General features: G+C 48.4%; 1 protein-coding gene across 1 annotated transcript in view; it reads left to right on the top strand.

Moving 5' to 3' along the window:
• The window catches only part of LOC109735448 (transcription factor BHLH3), a 50,246-nt gene extending 30,898 nt beyond the window's left edge, over nucleotides 1-19,348 (top strand). The window contains 5 exon segments of the mRNA XM_073497138.1: nucleotides 18,347-18,376; nucleotides 18,378-18,530; nucleotides 18,610-18,780; nucleotides 18,910-18,988; nucleotides 19,189-19,348. Of these exon segments, the coding sequence (XP_073353239.1) occupies nucleotides 18,347-18,376; nucleotides 18,378-18,530; nucleotides 18,610-18,780; nucleotides 18,910-18,988; nucleotides 19,189-19,331 (576 nt within the window). The 3' untranslated portion in view covers nucleotides 19,332-19,348.
• Nucleotides 19,349-20,991: the final 1,643 nt, after the last annotated feature.

The raw sequence follows: 20,991 nt of genomic DNA, 5'->3' as shown, positions 1-20,991 counted from the left end.
AGAAGTAATAGTTGGCGAGACAACCTCATGAAGACACGATGATGGAGATCATGGTGTCATGCCGGTGACGAAGGTGATCATGCCACGCCTCGAAGATGGAGATCAAAGGCGCAAGATGATATTGGCCATATCATGTCACTTTATGATTTGCATGTGATGTTTATCATGTTTACATCTTATTTGCTTATAACGACGGTGGCATAAATAAGATGATCCCTCACTAAAATTTCAAGAGACGTGTTCCCCCTAACTGTGCACCGTTGCGAAGGTTCGTTGTTTCGAAGCACCACGTGATGATCGGGTGTGATAGATTCTAACGTTCGCATACAACGGGTGTTGACGAGCCTAGCATGTACAGACATGGCCTCAGAACACATGCGAAACACTTAGGTTGACTTGACGAGCCTAGCATGTACAGACATGGCCTCGGAACACAAGAGATCGAAAGGTCGAACATGAGTCGTATAGTAGATGCGATCAACATGGAGATGTTCACCGATGATGACTAGTCCGTCTCACGTGATGATCGGACACGGCCTAGTTTGACTCGGATCATGTATCACTTAGATGACTAGAGGGATGTCTATCTGAGTGGGAGTTCATTAAATAATCAGATGAACTTCATTATCATGAACATAGTCAAAAGGTCTTTGCAAATTATGTCATAGCTTACGCTTTAGTTCTACTGTTTAAGATATGTTCCTAGAGAAAATTTAGTTGAAAGTTGATAGTAGCAATTATGCGGACTGGGTCCGTGAACTGAGGATTGTCCTCATTGCTGCACAGAAGGCTTATGTCCTTTATGCACCGCTCGGTGTGCTGAACCTTAGCGTCGTCTGTAGATGTTGCAAAACATCTGACATACACGTTTTGATGACTACGTGATAGTTCAGTGCGTAATGCTAACGGTTTAGAATTGTGGCACCAAAAACGTTTTTGAAACGTCGCAGAATATATGAGATGTTCCGAAGACTGAAATTGGGATTTCAGACTAGTGCCCACGTCAAGAGGTATGAGACCTCTGACGAGTTTCTTAAGCCTGCAAACTAAGGGAGAAAAGCTCAATCGTTGAGCATGTGCTCAGATTTTCTGAGTACTACAATCACCTGAATCGAGTGGGAGTTAATCTTCCAGATGAGATAGTGATGGTTCTCCATAGTCACTGCCACCAAGCTATTAGAGCTTCGTAATGAACTATAACATATCAGGGTTAGACATGATGATCCTTGAGCAACTCGCAATGTTTGACACCGCGAAAGTAGAAATCAAGAAGGAGCATCAATTGTTGATGGTTAGTAAAACCACTAGTTTCTAGAAGGGCAAGGGCAAAAGGGATACTTCATGAAACAGCAAATCATTTGCTGCTCTAGTGAAGAATCCCAAGGTTCAACCCAAACCCGAGACTAAGTGCTTCTGTAATGAGGGGAACGGTCACTGAAGCAGAACTACCCTTACTTGGTAGATGAGAAGGCAGACAAGGTCGACAGAAGTATATTGGATATACATTATATGAATGTGTACTTTACTAGTACTCCTAGCAGCACCAGGGTATTAGATACCGGTTCGGTTGCTAAGTGTTAGTAACTCGAAATAAAAGCTGCGGAATAAACGGAGACTAGCTAAAGGTGAGATGACGATATGTGTTGGAAGTGTTTCCAAGGTTGATGTGATCAAGCATCGCATGCTCCCTCTACCATCGAGATTGGTGTTAAACCTAAATAATTGTTATTTGGTGTTTGCGTTGAGCATAAACATGATTGGATTATGTTTATCGTAATACGGTTATTCATTTAAGGAGAATAATGGTTACTCTGTTTATTTGAATAATACCTTCAATGGTCTTGCACCTAAAATGAATCTCGATCGCAGTGATACACATGTTCGTGCCAAAGATATAAAATAGTAATGATAGTACCACATACTTGTGGCACTGCCATTTGAGTCATATTGGTATAGAACGCATGAATAAGCTCCATGTAGATGGATCTTTGGGCTCACTCGTTTTTGAAAAGATTGAGACATGCGAACCATGTCTATTGGTATATATGCATGAAGAAACTCCATGCAGATGGATCGTTTGGACTCACTTGATTTTGAATCACTTGAGACATGCAAATCATACCACATGGGCGAGATGACTGAAATGCCTCATTTTCAGTAAGATGGAACAAGAGAGCAACTTGTTGGAAGTAATACATTTGATGTGTGCAGTCCAATGAGTGCTGGGCACGCAGTGGATATCGATATGTTCTTACTTCACAAATGATTTGAGTAGATGCTGAGAATATTTACTTGATGAAACACAAGTCTGAATTATTGAAAGGCTCAAGTAATTTCAGAGTGAAGTTGAAGATCGTCGTGACAAGAGGATAAAATGTCTATGATATGATCATAGAGATATCTGAGTTACGAGTTTGGCACACAATTAAGACGTTGTGGAAAGTGTTTCACAATTAATACCGCCTGGAACACCACAGTGTGATGGTGTGTCCGAACATCATAACTGCACCCTATTGGATATGGTGCATACCATGATGTCTCTTTACCACTATCGTTTATGGGTTAGGCATTAGAGACAACCGCATTCACTTTAAATAGGGCACCATGCAATTCCGTTGAGACGACACCGTTTAGAGAAACCTAAGTTGTCGTTTCTTAAAAGTTTGGGGCTGCGATGCTTATGTGAAAAAAGTTTCAGGCTGATAAGCTCGAACCCAAAGCGGATAAATGCATCTTCATAGAATACCCAAAACAGTTGGGTATACCTCCTATTTCAGATCTGGAAGCAAAAGTAATTGCTTCTAGAAACGAGTCCTTTCTCGAGGAAAAGTTTCTCTCGAAAGAATTGTGTGGGAGGATGGTGGAAGACTTGATAAGGTTATTGAACCGTCACTTCAACTAGTGTGTAGCAGGGCACAAGAAGTTGTTCCTGTGGCACCTACACCAATTGAAGTGGAAGCTTATGATATGATCATGAAACTTCGGATCAAGTCACTACCAAACCTCGTAGGTCGATAAGGATGCGTACTACTTCAGAGTGGTACGTAATCCTGTCTTGGAAGTCATGTTGCTAGACAACAATGAACCTACGAGCTATGGAGAAGCGATGGTGGGCCCGGATTCCAACGAATGGCTCGAGGCCATGAAATCCGAGAGAGGATCCATGTGTAAAAGCAAAGTGTAGACTTTCGAAGAAATACTTGATAGTCGTAAGGCTGTTGGGTGCAGATGGATTTTAAAAGGAAGACAGACAACGATGGTAAGTGTCACCATTAAGAAAGCTCGACTTGTCGTTAAGATGTTTTCCGACAAGTTCAAGGAGTTGACTACGATGAGATTTTTCTCACTCGTAGCGATGCTAAGAGTCTGTTGGAATTATATTAGCAGTTACTACATTATTTATGAAATCTTGCAGATAGGATGTCAAAACATTGTTTCCTCGACGATTTTCTAGAGTAAAGGTTGTATGTGATACAACCAGAAGGTTTTGTCAATCCTGAAAGATGCTAACAAGTATGCAAAGCTCCAGCAATCCTTGTAAGGACTGGAGTAAGCATCTCGGAGTTGGAATGTACGCTTTGATGAGATGATCAAAGATTTTGGGTTTATACAAAGTTTATGAGAAACTTGTATTTCCAAAGAAGTGAGTGGGAGCACTATAGAATTTTTGATGAGTATATGTTGTTAACATATTGTTGATTAGAAATGATGTAGAATTTCTGGAAAGCATACAGGGTTATTTGAAAAGTGTTTTTCAATGGAAAACCTGGATTAAGCTACTTGAACATTAAGCATCAAGATCTATAAGGATAGATCAAAAACGCTTAATAGTACTTTCAAATGAATACATACCGTGACAAGTTTTTGAAGGAGTTCAAAATAGATCAGCAAAGAAGGAGTTCTTGGCTGTGTTACAAGGTGTGAGTATTGAGTAAGACTCAAGACCTGACCACAGCAGAAGAGAGAGAAAGGACGAAGGTCGTCCCCTATGCTTTAGACGTAGGGTCTACAGTATGCTATGCTGTGTACCGCACATGAAGTGTGCCTTGCCATGAGTTGGTCAAGGGGTACAATAGTGATCCGGGAATGGATCACATGACAGCGGTCGAACTTATCCTTAGTATCTAGTGGACTAAGAAATTTTCTCGATTATGGAGGTGAAAAGGAGTTCCTCGTAAAGGGTTACGTCGATGCAAACTTTGACACTAATCCGGATGACTCTGAGTAGTAAACCGGATTCGTATAGTAGAGCAGTTATTTGAAATGGCTCCAAGTAGCGCGTGGTAGCTACATCCACAAGATGACATAGATATTCATAAAGCACACACGAATCTGAAAGGTTCAGACCCGTTGACTAATAACCTCTCTCACAAGCAAGATATGAACAAACCCCATGGGTGTTGGAATCATTACAATCACATTGTGATGTGAACTAGATTGTTGACTCTGGTAAACTCTTGGGTGTTAATCACATGGCGATGTGAACTAGATTATTGACTCTAGTGCAAGTGGGAGACTGTTAGAAATATGCCCTAGAGGCAATAATAAATTGGTTATTATTATATTTCCTTGTTCATGATAATCATTTATTATCCATGCTAAAATTGTATTGGTAGGAAACTCAGATACATGTGTGGATACATAGACAACACCATGCCCCTAGTAAGCCTCTAGTTGACTAGCTCGTTGATCAATAGATGGTTACGGTTTCCTGACCATGGACATTGGATGTCGTTGATAACGGGATCACATCATTAGGAGAATGATGTGATGGACAAGACCCAATCCTAAGCCTAGCACAAGATCGAGTAGTTCGTTTGCTAAGAGCTTTTCTAATGTCAAGTATCATTTCCTTAGACCATGAGATTGTGCAACTCCCGGATACCGGAGGAATGCTTTGGGTGTACCAAACGTCACAACGTGACTGGGTGGCTATAAAGGTGCACTACAGGTATCTCCGAAAGTGTCTGTTGGGTTGGCACGAATCGAGACTGGGATTTGTCACTCCGTGTAAACGGAGAGGTATCTCTGGGCCCACTCGGTAGGACATCATCATAAATGTGCACAATGTGACCAAGGAGTTGATCACGGGATGATGTGTTACGGAACGAGTAAAGAGACTTGCCGGTAACGATATTGAACAAGGTATCGGGATACCGACGATCGAATCTCGGGCAAGTAACATACCGGTAGACAAAGGGAATTGTATACGGGATTGATTGAATCCCCGACATCGTGATTCATCCGATGAGATCATCGTGGAACATGTGGGAGCCAACATGGGTATCCAGATCCCGCTGTTGGTTATTGGCCGGAGAACGTCTCGGTCATGTCTGCATGATTCCCGAACCCGTAGGGTCTACACACTTAAGGTTCGATGACGCTAGGGTTATAGGGAATAGATATACGTGGTTATCGAATATTGTTCGGAGCCCGGATGAGATCCCGGACGTCACGAGGGTTCCGGAATGGTCCGGAGGTAAAGATTTATATATGGGAAGTCCCGTTTTGGCCACCGGAAGAGTTTCGGGCGTCACCAGTAATTTACCGAGACCACCGGAGGGTTCCGGGGGTCCACCGGGAGGGGCCACCAGCCCCGGAGGGCCCTATGGTCTGTATGTGGAGAGGGACCAGCCCCTTAGTGGGCTGGGCGCCTTCCCTCCCAGGGCCCATGCGCCTGGGGTTTTGGGGGAACCCTAAGGGGAGGCGCCCCCCTTGCCTTGGGGGGCAAGGCAACCCCCTGGCCACCGCCCCCTCCTCAGATTGGATCTGAGGGGGCCGGCCCCCCTCTCCCTTGCCCCTATATATGTGGGGGGTGGGAGGGCAGCCGCACCCAAGTTCTGGCGCAGCCCTCCCCCTCTTCCATGTCCTCCTCCTCTCCCGCGGTGCTTGGCGAAGCCCTGCAGGATTGCCACGCTCCTCCATCACCACCACGCCGTCGTGCTGCTGCTGGACGGAGTCTGCCCCAACCTCTCACTCTCTCCTTGCTGGATCAAGGCGTGGGAGACGTCACCGGGCTGCACGTGTGTTGAACGCGGAGGCGCCGTGGTTCGGCGCTTAGATCGGAATCAACCGCGATCTGAATCGCTACGAGTACGACTCCTTCATCCGCGTTCTTGCAACGCTTCCGCATCGCGATCTTCAAGGGTATGAAGATGCACTCCCCTTCCCCTCGTTGCTAGATTACTCCATAGATTGATCTTGGTGATGCGTAGAAAATTTTGAATTTCTGCTACGTTCCCCAACAAGTAAGAATTTTTTTTCTTTCAGAAAGAAGATAAGAACAAGAGGCTCACCACGGTGGTGCCGGCGACGAGATCGGCGCGGGCGATCGACGGCGGTGAAGACACCTAGACAAATCTCGAGGAAAATGGAGCTTTGAGGTCGAGCTTCGAGAGGAGAAAGCTTAACTACTGTGGCTCGGGCATTTCATCAAACACCTCATGTGCATAGGAGGTGAGCTAGAGCACCACAAAGCCCTCCCCTCGCCGGCCAGAGAAAAACAGAGCACTGGAGTGCTCTACTCGCGGGCGAGGGGTATATATAGGCACCTCATTGGTCCCGGTTCGTGGCATGAACCGGGACTAAAGGGCAGCCTGTGGTCCCGGTTCAAGCCACCAACCGGGACCAATGGTGGTGGGCCAGGAGCGAGGCCCATTGGTCCCGGTTCGTCCCACCAACCGGGACCAAAGGGGCCAGATGAACCGGGACCAATGCCCCCACGAGGCCCGGCAGGCCCCTGGCCTCACGAACCGGGACCAGTGCCCCCATTGGTCCCTGTTCTGGACTGAACCGGGACTAATGGACTGACCCGGCCTGAACCAAAGCCCTCTTTTCTACTAGTGGATTAATGCCGAAAATGCCCTCTATGGAGCCAGCCATTCAAATCCGAGCTTTATGTCGGACTACCTCCAAGGTGGTGCACCACCTCGAGCTTGGGCTGATTGTTTATGGATTTTATTTCCGATGCGCGTAAATTTATTAGCTGTCAACATGTATAACTAGTAGCCCTCAAGGTGTGTGTCAGTCTAAAACCCGAGATGCACCTGAAGGGAAACATGAAACCGCTGATCCTAGAAGCCCCTGAGACTCAGGTCGATGCGCGGAATCGGCCTGAGGATCAACTCCTAGCTCGGTAGCACACGTAGGAATAGAAACGTAGTGTAATATATTAGAGATAATAGTGATCGGCGAACGGGCCCCTGAGAGAGGGCCGTGAGAAGTCGCGGTGATATATTAGCTCGATGCCAGATAGGTCCAGATGGTACTTATTGTTGTCCGAAGATGCGCTTTCCCATAGTTCGATCAGGCCGAACACTGAGCCCTTTGAATTTTCTACATTGAATAGGCAATGCAGTAGCCCCCGAGACACTGGTCGGGTGGCAACACCAGATCAGGGGATCGATGTGCCCCTTTAATATTTGTAAATAATGAGCGCAGAGCCCAGTAGCCCACGAGCCTTAATGTGGGCACGGGTGGCCGCATTAAGGATCGATATCCAGAGTAAAATCACAGATTATGTGTAATGATTCTATGTATCCAAGTACTTTACATCATTATTTTTACTCCATTGCGATCGTTTATCAGTTGAAAGTGGCCCATCGCCGGCTTCTACCCCTTTGTAGATACTACGCAGGGTGTTTCCGCAATAACAAGAGAACCCTTAGCCGACGTCTCAGTGCCCGAAGGCGGTTGTGTCAGCGGAAACGAGGCAATCAGGTATGCGGGCTTTATAACTTTCGCTTAGTCATAGGAGCTTTAAACTGGGGAAGCTAGCTATGAGCCCCCGGTTAGTGTTCGGCGACATCCGAGGTCAAGCCGTAAACACTTCGGCCAATGTTATGAACGGCCCATGATTTAACATAGTCATCGGATCGCTGACCAGTTTACACTTATTGTGACAGTCAGTTTTTGGCTTTCTCCACTGAGGTGCTTAACCATACGAGCTGGAAGCACAATCGCAGTGGTTCTCCCTTTGCACACCTAGCCGAACAAAGCGGAATGTAGGAGGCAAGCACAGGAGCCGGGCAACCCAACTATTGACCAAAGACACAATTCGAAACCAATGCATATATAGTAGTGTCCGAGAATGTTTTTGCCGAATCTCTAAAGGTGTCCGGCGTTGCACTGCGAGACTTATGCTGGAAACACACAAATAGTTTAAAAGTGCCATAGGCTTGGAAAACCAAAAAAAACTTCAGTAAAAACTGGACGTCCGAACTACAACAAGTGTTCGGTGCCAAATCGGAAATTGGTCTTAGAAAAAAAGGGTGCTTCTGTCGTGCTTTAACATGACACATCCTATCTCAAGACTCCAAGCGGGCCAGCCTACGGCTTCAACCTCCTATCCCGACGGCGGAGTACTTCTCGTTAGGCCAGTTTAGTAAACTAATCTCTAGCGGTTTTGTGAGAGAAATTAGGCTCCCCGGCTAGTGACTACACACTCGTGTCGAAAAAGGGAGTGGTAAATAATAATAATAAAAACTTTGCAACGACTAACAAGAAGAACACTTACTATAAAACGGCTCATATAAATTTAAGAGCCCCCACGTGACTTGGGTAAAAGAATTTTATGTATAATGATTGTATGTACCGAAGTACTAATATCATATCTTTGTTCACCCGAACTTTAAATGCGTCTTAACCGACTGTCGGCTTCTCCCTCTTCGGTCAAGTACCGAAAAGTGTTATGTACTCCACCTGTCGAAAATATCAACGGTGTTTCCGATAACCAGGCAATCAGACCATAAGGTTGTAACAGACAAAGTGCGCTCAGGGATCTTGTGCTATATTACTGACAAAGTGTAAGAAGCATCTTCGAAGAAAATAGTACCCCCACCGATACCTTTCTTCGGTTGCTCATTGCTACTATGAGACTTGTGCAATAGATTTTTTGTACTCATGAGTTCCGTTGTGTGCCGACCATAATTAAAAATAATACGAGCGCTAGTTTCGGCTTCACCTAGTCTGAGGTCCGGCTCGGATGACCCGATCGTGACAATCGCAGATGTGCTCCCTTTACTCCCTAGCCGAACAATCGGGAACGTAGGGGTAAACACAGGAGCGAGGCAACCCAGCTTGCAAATCGCTTAAGTCAACATGGTGCATATTGTGGCGTAATACACGAACAAGGAACGAAGCCGTACAAGTGTAATCATTTGCAAGAGGAAATGCTTCATAAAGGAAGCCCCCAAGTAAACGGGGTATTTGAATTTGTGTGTCACAAACAAAGTTTTGACAAGGAGTTCTTTTACAAGCAACTTTTTTCCAAAAAAGTATAATGCTTGGTCGAACCGAACACAAGTTAAAAATTTAAAACTTTGAGCATGAAGGCAACTTAGCTGGTTAATGTGTTCGGTATTGATGATGCGGTCCAAGCTTGATGCGGGACAAGGTTCCATCCCCTAAGCCGGTCCCGAGGTGGCGGAGCGAAGAGCTCGGCACTCCAAAGTGGTGACATAGCACGGTCAATGCAGGCCGGGAGAGTGATGCCGAAATCCCCGGCACGGGGTAATGAAGTGTTAACGAAGCCCCCCGTCCAGCCGGGGTGACGTGGTATGTCAGTACGCAGAGTTGACGATACTACCCAACCCGGATCATTTTCCCGTGCACAAAAAATAGTACAAACCGGAGATAATAGTAATAATAAAAAAATTGATGCATAATAAATAATTTATGCAACGTGAGTAATAAAAGAAATATGGCCTGACGCCGAAGTCAATGTCGATGCAGGGCGTCGGCGTGATGCGGTAAAGGCGTGGCAAAGCCTGAATTCACAGGTCGGTTCGAGTTCCGGATGCGGCGTTCGCCGGACTATGTACGAAAACTGATCGAACCACCATGTGACTATCGTTAATGCGGCCACCATTTGATAGACCTGCGTACATACGATGGACAAACCAGAGTAATAATTCATTGGAAAAAATGAACCCAAACAAGGAAAAAAATATTAGGATTAATAGCACCTGGTTTATTTGTTGTAACAATCCGAAGAAAGGTGATTCCAAAAATTAGGACTCGATCCGCACACCCATTGCCTGATGGGCGATAAAGCGACGGTATGGCGATGCTGGCAAAGGTTGGCTCGCCGAGGCAAAGCCCTCGGTCCAGCTAACGTGACGGAGTTGGTCGGCTAGTGACGCCGGAGTCTCCGAAGTAGGTTGATGAAGAGATGGCGAAGCCCCCGGTCCAGCCGAGATGTCGAAGCCTCGATGTCAGCTGATGAGTCGAAGTAGGTCGGCGTGATGGACACCACTTGAAGGAGCAACAGTGCGGCCCTGCAGATGCAGGTCATGACGTGGTCGATGTCGGCTTGATGAAGTGACCGTGCGGCGATGCCGGTGTGCCCGCTCCGTGGAATCCGTGGGGCGGCGATGTTGGTGATGATTTATCCTTCGCGATGCCGAATTCTTGTTCGTCTTGCCGAGATGATGATCCGAAGAAGTTGAGCTTTGCTCAGCAAAGCGACGACGTGTCTAGCGCAGGTCGGCAGCCTTGGAGCAATATTGCCGGACTGGTTTGACACCAGCATGATGATGAAGATCATGTTCAAAAGATTTTAAAGTTAGTGCCATGTGTTCGAGAACAAAACACAATACTCCATACAAAACTTCCTTCAAAAAGGATGTCCGAAATCCCGTTCATAAAAAAGACGAGCTCGGGTCGGATTCGTTTTCGCGCAGAAAACAGATCCGAAAAGTGATGCACTAATCGGAAGGTTCCCGAAGTTTCGACTGTCGGATCGAGCTGAAATTGCGAGGGGTGGTAGATATAGGAATTCCGCAGCCGATCAACGGTTGGATCTTCCAAAGGACGTCCGAGCTAGAAGCTGGACACCACGCCCTAAACTCGTCCAGATTCCCGTCCAGATTTGACATGGCTCCGGTATATCGCGGATTGCGAGAGATTCCTCCATCGGAACTCAACGAATTTTTCCAGGGTTGTTGTAGACTCAATTCCGCACAATTCCACCGAAGCAATCGTTAAAACGACACTTGAGGAGGCGGTGGCGGCGGATACAAGTTCGCTGTCCAGAAAAACAGCACGGTCGCCCGAGGGCAATGTTGACGTTGAGCCCCCGGGCTCCCAGGATGATTCCTCCATGATCTTGATAGAGATCGGAGTTGATGTTGATGAAGGCCCTCATCCGAACATGACGATCGAAGGTAGGACGCAGTCCTCGGTCCAGCCAAGGTGACCAGCCGAGCCGGTGACGAAGAAGCCGACATAGCAGTTGATCTGCAGAGCCATTGATCCTTTTGCCGATCACACAGCGGAACTCTCAATGAAAGCATCAATGTCGGTGTCAAAACCGGTGGATCTCGGGTAGGGGGTCCCGAACTGTGCGTCTAGGATCGATGGTAACAGGAGGCGGGGTACACAATGTTACCCAGGTTCGGGCCCTCTCGATGGAGGTAATACCCTACTTCCTGCTTGATTGATCTTGATGATATGAGTATTACAAGAGTTGATCTACCACGAGATCGTAGAGGCTAAACCCTAGAAGCTAGCCTATGATTATGATTGTGTATATATCTATCGACTAGCCTGGCCTCGGTTTATATAATGCACCAGAGGCCTAGGATAACAAGAGTCCTAGCCGAATACGCTGGTGGGGAGGAGTCCTTGTCTTGATCGTCAAGTCTTGTGGAATCTTCCTCGTATGCGGCAGCTGTCCGAACTGGCCCATGAGTACACGGTCATGGGGGTCCTCGGCCCAATCTAACAGATCGGGAGATGACGTGGTGAGTACCCCCTAGTCCAGGACACTGTCAGGTGCGCCGGGCGCTGGCTACGATCCCGACGAGACACTAAGCCGGGACGGTCGCGGGGCGCTCACGCCGGCCGCTGGCTATGATCCCGATCAGGCGGCCTTCATGCGTGATCAGGTCGGCATCGACCTGGACGGCTTCCCCCTCGACCACGAGTTCCCGGACGACTATGGGCTAGAGGAAGAGGACGAGTGCGACATCGAAGTGGAGCCTTTGTTCGAGGACGAGCGCGCCAACCAAGCCGCCGGTCCTAAGCTGAAGCACAAGAGCAAGCGCACGAAGGCGTACACAGCTGCCGAGGACAAGCTTCTTTGCGAGTGTTGGCGAGACATTGGACAAGACCCCAAGACGGGCGCCGAGCAAAAGCATTCAACCTTTTGGACTCGTGTCCACCGAGAGTTTCATGAGCGCAAGAAGTTTCTACCTTACCAATCTATGAGCACGCGCGGGTGGGTCTCCATTTCCAAGCGGTGGAGGGTGATTCAACAAGAGTGCAACAAGTTTTGCGCCACTCTTGAGAGCGTCAAGGCCCGCCCCATGAGCGGCATCGGCATGCAAGACATGGTACGATAGCAAGCAAGCCGCCCTCTTTTGTGTCATCAAGATTATCCTTTGCGTGTTCATTTGCATATCACTTGCCCATATGCTTGCATGGAAACATTTTGTGGGCATTTCAAGCTTTGGAGGCATTCAAGGTTCAACACAATGGCAAGTGCTTCAACCTCTCCCATTGTTATCGGGTCATCAAGGATGAGAAGAAGTTCAAGGCGCAATATGCCGCACTCAAGGCACGTGGGGGGAAGAAAACAGTGGAGGATGTTGGGGAGGGCGAGCCGGCACGGCCGCGGAGGAAGACCAATTCCAAGAAGGAGGACAAGCGAGATGCGGCCACCAACGCCTTGATCGCAAGCGTGGACGGCATGATGAATAAAAAGGACTCAAGGGAGGAGGAGCGCCGACATTTCAAGGTGGAGCAAATGGATGCTTTCATGGAGATCCAAAGGAGGAGGCTTCATCTGGACGCCGAGAAGCAAGCCAAGATGTTCGAGCTCGAGGCGGAGAAGCAAGCCAAGATGCTAGAGATCGAGGCCGCCAACGCCAAGACCAAGGCGAAAGAAGTGGCTCTCGCGAGCATGATGACCGCGGTGGAGATCATGAAGGTGGATCTCAACACCGTGTCGCCAAGGAAGAGGCCGTGGTTCGAGAAGATGCAGGCCGACATGCTCAAATTCGACGACAAGTAATCTATGGCGGCGAGGGCCATCTATTTTGTATGCCGGCAGGTGTGCCGGCATGACCACGGGAGCCGCGATAGCGTGATCGAACTCAAGTCCCACCCGTTTTATGTGTTGGCATGTGTGCCGGCCGGCTGGCGAGTGCGCGAGCATGAACTGTGGTGATATTTTTTGAAGCCGGCATTGTATGCCGGCGCTAGCATGGTGCCGGCATGAGACATGGCCGCTGGCATGATCGGCCGCGGACCTTTTTTATTTAAAAATTGAATACGGGCATGAAATGGGTCGGCGTGTGGCGGCCGACCCAAACGGACAAAAAGCGGACAAATGCCGTTTGAGTCGGCCCGTTGCAGTCGCTCTTATTCGAGTAGTTCCCCGCTACACACCTACGCCCACCTTGAATGCCCCCGCACGCGCCAACGCATCGACGGCCGACCCAACCTCTCTTCTTGCGCTGCTTGCTGCCGTATCATCCTAAGCGGCGGCGGCGCGCTGTTTCGTGGGCGAAACCGCGCGCTACGCGTGCACGCGCGGCACACGCCGCCGATCCACAACGCCGCGCAGCTGTATTTGGCGACCGCGGGCGGACACGGCGCCCGCGCCCGTAGGCTACGGCCCTGCGCCCTGACATAGTGACACCTCCAACTTGTCCCGTGCTGGAAGCTAGCTTAGCCGCGCCCGTGAGCCGTGAGCACGCAGCGGGGAGCCGGGGATCCATGCGTTCACCAGGCCGCGTCCGTATGTGTACGAGTAGGAAGCAGGAGCTGCTTTGATCATGCGCGTACGCAAAGCATCTTCGCTTGGAGATATATATGTTGCTCCAGCTAGTACAGCCGGTACGTCCGTGCCATGGCATCTGCATCAGTGCAATTAGTGGTGTGCGCGCGATATGGATCATCAGGTCAGGTAGTGGGAGACATGATCGATGCTTGCACATACATACAGATCTTAGTTGTGTGAAAACATGTATTGCGTGCAGGTCTGAGTCATGTAAATGGGTGTGTCTAGATGAGAACTTGCACTTTATCATTATTTTTGTTGGATTCCTTTGTTTATCATCCCCATCGATCACATCCGATCCGATAGCTGATCCGGACGACCATGGATGGACGGGTCCAGCATACTGTGTGTGATCGACCACCTAAGTACGCGCACGCGACCGAGCGGCATGACTAAACGGATCGAGCTCGCTCGTGTTCGCGCCTGCCGGTTGCTTCGCCAGCGCATCGACGACCACATCGATCGGTAGCCAGCGGACCTGCTGGCCTGGCCCACCGACACGGCCACGCGGCTAGCTACAAAAGGTTACTTAAGTACAGGGTGACCTGACATCTCTAACGACGACCCTCAAACCATCATGCCGCCGCGGTCACCGTGCACCACTGTTTTTCGGGGCAAAACTAGCCGCGGATCCAACAGGCCGTGAGCCTTGACACGGTGACACCTCCTCGAATCTGTCCCGGCGCCCATGAGCTAGCCCGAGGGTGTTGCACGTATGCCCGCTCACGCCATGCGGTCCCTGTATGTGCTGTGAGGCTGTGAGCTGCCGCTACCCGTGGCGGTAGACTCAAGAGGCTAGGTTTTGGATCATGCGCGCACGCAAAGCATCTTCGTTTGGAGATCTGCTGCAGTGCAGCCGTCAGCACTTGCGCACTTGCTTAAAATGACTTGCGCAAGGGACCGACCCGCCGTGGTGATATGGATCATCAAGTGCACGGAGACACGAATAATAACGTATGTGTGCGTGAACCAACTTATGGTTGGATGGTTAAGAGGACAGTGGTATCTACAGTCCACCGAAGTTCAAATCCTGATGCTTACATTTATTCTAGATTTATTTCAGGATTTTCAGTGATGCGTGTTCAGTGAGATGAGACGTTCCCGTCGATTACGAGGCGTCTACGGTGACTTTGTAAAATCTCAAGATGATATGCCGGTACAGTCTCTCGGGATGCTCATAGGGTTAGGGCGTGCGTGTATACGTTCATAGGGATGAGTATATGCGCGAATATATGAGCGCATGCGTCTCTACTGTACTAAAAAAAAGATTTGTCTAAGGCACATCTAGATATGCCCTAATTATTGCATATTTAAATTATTCAATCAAACTAAAAAGAAAAAAAGACAACAATAAATACCCACACAAATCTTCACATAAAATCAGTGACATACAGTACTTGTTAAGTATCCCTAAATCTCCCGGACAACGAGACCCACACGATCCAATCGACCTTTGAGGACTCATCACTCACGCAACCCAGCGGCATGATTAACGGATCGATCGAGCTCGTATTCGCGCCGGCCGGTTGTTTCGCCAGCGCATCGATCACAACGCCGGCAGACCTGACCCGCCCGATGGAGACGGGCACGCAGCTTCGATCGACGGCTCGATTACGCCGGCGGCGCACGCGACGTGTCTACATCAGCAGGAAAGCACGTACAAACTCGAGACCCCGACTCACGATACCGTCGTAGTACCTCTGTCACGGTAGGCCGAGCTGCCGAAACAGCAAAGGAATATTCTCCCTCTTTCGTCATTACCGCTAAACAAGAACAAGATGGCTGATTGGCCCGTGCCAACTCCCCTACAGTCTGAAATAAACCCTGTCGTTATAAAGCTCTCGACGCAAATAAACCCTCACCTCTAAATCCGTAAAGTTTGTACCCTACATTTTTTAATCCCGGTCTAAATAAACCTTCTGGCGGTTTTATGAGTGGATTTGATGATGTGGCAACTAAAGGCCGGGATTGCTGACTTTGATCATAACAATTTTCTTTGCCGAGTTGTATTGCTGCCATATCGTTGCGTTTGTCAACGGGTTCGAGTGACATACCATCTCCTCCTGTCATGGTGTGAACCCGGCGCCTGAGCCCATCTGGTCGCTGCTCGCATCCGTCACGGACAGCTCCTGCGTTGCCTACGAGAAGCCGGCGAAGGTCAGCGAGGAGGAGTGGACGGTGTCTTGCTCGATGTCCACTTTCTGCTTCTCGAGCACCCTGCAGAGCACCGAGTCCTCCTGCATAATTGAAGTGCCGTGCCATGCATCCAGATTAGAAACGCCGATCGATGCAATTGCAAAGAGAAGCTAACCTGGCCGTGAGCTTCGCTAGGTCTACGCGCACCCAAAGCATGATTAGCAATGTCAGTCAGTGAAAACACATACACTATATACCGCGCACACATGCATGCATAAGCTAGCCTTCAGATAAGGCCTCATAACGTAAGTAGCCTTCAGCACATATTCGCACACGAAATATGTTAACTTAGTCGGTTAGTAGAATTTCCAGCACATAGCCCATCCATCCCAGCCATTTCCACTGCCACCTTCTAGTTCCCCGTTTGGATAGGCATATAAGGTTGAAAATGGCCGGGATTGGAAAGAACAGGGTACAAACTTCAGGGATTTAGAGGTGAGGGCTCATTTGCGTCGAGCTCTACAACTACAAGGTTTATTTTAGACTTCACTCCGCATAGCATGATTAAACAAAGCGCACAACGAATTCCTTTCGATCGGTGATTGGTTGGCAGCCCGCAGGCCTCGATCGCCGCCGGCGACAGGCGTCAGGCGCCCCGTGGCCGTGAGGTACCAGATTTAAGGCCAACTCCAACGCGACCCAAACAGACGCGCGCTTTGTCCGTTTTTTGTTCATTTGGATCGGTCCGGATAGGCTTGCCTGTTTTCGTTTGCATCAGCCGATGTGTCCAACGGAGGGTGGACGGATTTTTTTGATATGTTCGTCCCGGCATTTCGTCGAACACCTGGTGGGCCGCCGCCCCGAGCTCCTGCGCCGCAACACTGCCCGCAGACGAAGCCGGCGCCAGGCAACTCCGAGGCCGAACTGCTCGTAGACACCAGCCCGAGCTCCTGGCAACGAAGCCGTGCCGGCAATTGAATTGGACGGAGCTGAACTGGGCGCCCGACAACGACGCAGACCGCGCTATGGCGAGCGTGGAGGTCCCATAGCGGCCGCCGCCCGTCCCGCCTACGAGCTCACCTCCACCGCCGCTGCTCTGCCCTGCCACGGGAGGAGTAGACGAAGTGGTGATGCGAGCCCTTAAACTTGGCATGCAAGCTCTGTTGTTGGACCGCGATGAGCTCGCCTGTGCGCTTGCCCAGGCCGTGCTTTCGATGAAGCCATGGTCGTGCAGGAACCTCGGCAAGGTCCTGGATGCGCTCACCGGGCTACGTGGAGGAGCGCATCAGGAAGAAGAAGGTGAAGTGAAGCAGAGGCTGGCGGCGGTGGAGGCCAGCGAGGCGCTCACGGCGGAGGCCGAAGCGGCCGGCGCCACGCCCGCATCGGCGTGCCCGGTGGCGTGGATGGAGAGAACGAGAGAAAAGGAGAAGAGAGAGGGGGGGGGGGGGGGTTGGATAGGTGGGTGGCCCCCTCCTGTTTGGATATGAGAGATGGGTCACCACTCGCATGCAGCGGACACATACGGACGAGAGGGACACGTAAAACGTCTGCTTTGTATCCGCGTTTGATCCAAATATGACCCAAATTTAGGACGAAAATGGATTCAAACGAACACAAAACAGTCACGAAATGAAAATGGGTCCCTGCGTTGGGCTATGTTATTTGTCCACACAGACTCAAACGGACACGCCGGACGAATTGGATCCCGGAGTCGCTCTAAGGCCGCATGCATGCATGCACCCAGAGCTGAGATCTCCCAAAGAGTTAAAATAACGGCAGGATAGCTTCGCCATTTTCTGCCTGACCAATCCAACCCATGCAGCCAGCCGTGACAACACCACCAAGAGTAACTAGCCAGTTGAGACCAAGGAATGATTGTCGCTTGGGTTTGTCGCACCGCATTTAACTCCCAGGTTGCTTGCTTCCGTGATCCCCCTCCTGCCCCAGCCCTACACCGCCATTGGACTCTAGCTACCTGCAAGTTGGCCGTGTCGTGTGGACCTGTGGCAGTGGCGCAGTTTTACTGCTACTGCTAGCTACTCGCCGCCTTGCTTGCAGTTGGGAGTATAAGCGTGAGGAGTTTGCGCAAGCTAGCTGGGAGAGAAATTAAGGGAAGCAAGCATATTCTAGCTAGAGTTGGTAGTTGGTACCAGTACCTAGTAGTAGAACTTGGGCGCCATGGATCAGCTTGACGAGCAGTCGTTCCTGGACGAGCTCATGTCCCAGCGCCGGGAGGAGGCGCCGGCACCGGCTCCGGCTCCGTGGCAGGCGTACCCGGCGACTCGCATTTGTCCTGTGACCTAATTAATTAATTAATCAACCTAGCTAGTGATTTCTTAATTTCTATTATGGAGTATCAGCTATCAATTTGAGTTGTTGACCTTAGTTAACATCTTTAGATCGAATCAATCGATCAATCTGTAGATGGATAGGACCTCGATCCTCGGGGACACGGGACACCATAGACTACGTGAATGAACTAACCGAGCGGATCAAAACCCTTGAGGAGGAGATCGGCGCCACGCCGGAGGAGCTGTACCTGCTGAACACCACGAAGAATTTCTCCAGCGGTAGCAGCGAGGAGATGCCGATGAGGAATTCCACCAAGGTACACACTTCTCTCAGCAGGCAGCTGATCAAATTACAGGATGCAGACATAAAATCTGAACTGATTGTTATCCATACAGTTTGTCATCGAGAAGCAGGCCGACGGCGAAACGAGGATCGACATCTGCTGCGCCACAAGCCCCGGCAAGCTGATCTCGACGGTGAGCGCGCTGGAGGTGCTGGGGCTGGACATCGAGCAGTACGTCGTCGGCTGCTTCGGCGACTTCGCCATGCAGGCATCCTGCTCACAAGTAAGGAATTATCGTGTCCTTTTTTTGGAGGAGCCAAATTTTCCATTAATTTCTTGCCCGAATGTACTTGTTATCTGCACTATTATAATTCGATCATCGATGGACGGTGTGTGTGGTGTATATATATAGGAGGAAGGGAGGAGCCAAGTGACAAGCACCGACGAGATCAAGCAGGCATTGTTCACCAGTGCAGGCTATGGAGGAAGGTGTCTGTAGAACAAGCTGCTTGTAATTTTAATTTTGTAATCGTCCGTGAGTTCTGTGTTTGCATATACTTGCTGGATTTGTTTTGATAAATATCTGTATGAATTAATGTAGTGTTTATGTTAAACTTTTGAATAGTAGTAATACTACCTAAAGTTCAGCTATTTGTGACCAGATTGCAATGGTTGGGCGTGTGTCCGTGAGTGTAATGCATGCATGTATATGTATCAATATATGGGGTGGAGTATTGGGATTTGGCCGACATGAAAACATACCAATCTGTTGTTGTATTTGGTTTGGCACTGTTACAGCTTCTTGTTTCTTGTGTATGTTTAGCTGTTTCCTGACAACAATTGTTCATCAAGTTTTGTCCTAGGCTATACGAACACAGTGGTCAAGGATTGGGTACACATATGGGCACATATGAACAAGCCCTCAGGAGTACCTCTCGTACTTTACACACAGTGGTCCGTTGATTTCTTCCGTGTTTGCTGAATTGTGTAAGCCTGTTGTGTGCATTTTACAGCACTAGTAACATATTGACCTGCATATATATTGGGTTGAAATCGTTATTTTATGGTCTTATCCAAAGCGATACAAACTGGAGACAAACATCCACGAGGATGCAAACTCTCGACTGCTATGTCGATGCGATAGACATTGAGGGAAATTGCGAGTCGGAAAATCGATGAGTGAAATTGAGTTTCATTTTCTTCTTCTATGCCTCTTTGTATATCTGGTTCACTTGAACCCGATCTTGCGACAAGGCTGTAAAGAATTATAGGCAAAATGAATACAATTCAGGTGGTGAGATTCTTCTCCCTCCCCGGTGAAAATTAAAAAAAATATTAATTTCATGTTAACCAATAACATTTATAGATGTTTTGACCCGGGGGAAAGAAGTTTTTCAAAACATACACATGATAAATTCTGTATAAATAGCATGGTAACATACGCATAACATAAATGATACTTATGCACAAACACCATGGTAACTTTGAGTCCGAGGAGGGGGGTTGCTTGAAAATATACCCCTGAAAACTAAAGTGTAAATAGCATGATAGTATACGCACCATATATGTGATAACACACGCACAAACACCGCAGTAATTTTGACCCGGGGGCGGGGGAGGGGAGAAAGTTGTTTGAAAACAGATCCACCTCCCGATAATTTCCGTAAAAAGTGCACGGTAATATACGCACCTTAGACTTGATAACTCACATACAAACAACAGGGAAACTTTGACCCTTGGGGAGGAAGTTATTTGAAAACATACCCCTCGATTATTTATGTGTAAATAGTGGAGTAATATACGGACCCTAGGCGTGGTAACTCACGCACAAACACCGCGAGAACTTTGTCCTGAGAAAAAAATGGTTGAAAACGCATCACGGTAACTCATGTGCAAATAACACGATAATATACACACATCAGAGCTGATAACTTACTTAGTCCAGGTTTGGTAACTTAATGCATGCACTAGAGAAAGGTTGAAATACCATTTTATTTCCATGCCTGGTAATTTCTATGAAACCAGGTTGGTAACTTATGTGTCCAGGCATGGTAACTTATTATCCAAAAAAAAGTCGTCGAAACGTACCATGGGATCTAGTTTCAAAGGTCTCATCACCACGAACATTTTATGTGAAAATGATTTTTCAATCGAACAGATGGTTTGAGTTACAAAATATTTTGAAGTTTCAAAATGGGGTGACTCTAGGATAATATCAACGCTTTGTCCTCTAGTGCATGCATGCATGTGCATGTGGAAAGAAATGTTGGAAAATCATATTTCATACCAGATAATTTCTGTGAAAGTAGGTTGGTAACTTATGTGTTACAGACATAATAACTTACGTAGCCCTGGCCTGATAATTAACCTTTTACCTAAAAAAAATCCATCGAAACATTGCTACATGGGATCAAGTTTTAAAGATCTCATCACCGCGAATTTTGTGTGTGGCAGTTTTTCAATCCGACCGACGGTTTGAGTTACAGAACATTTT

This window comes from Aegilops tauschii, chromosome 4, assembly GCF_002575655.3.
Source record: "Aegilops tauschii subsp. strangulata cultivar AL8/78 chromosome 4, Aet v6.0, whole genome shotgun sequence".
Lineage (NCBI taxonomy): Eukaryota > Viridiplantae > Streptophyta > Magnoliopsida > Poales > Poaceae > Aegilops > Aegilops tauschii.
Note: the sequence above shows the minus strand (reverse complement) of the source record. Positions and strands in the feature narration are given on the sequence as shown.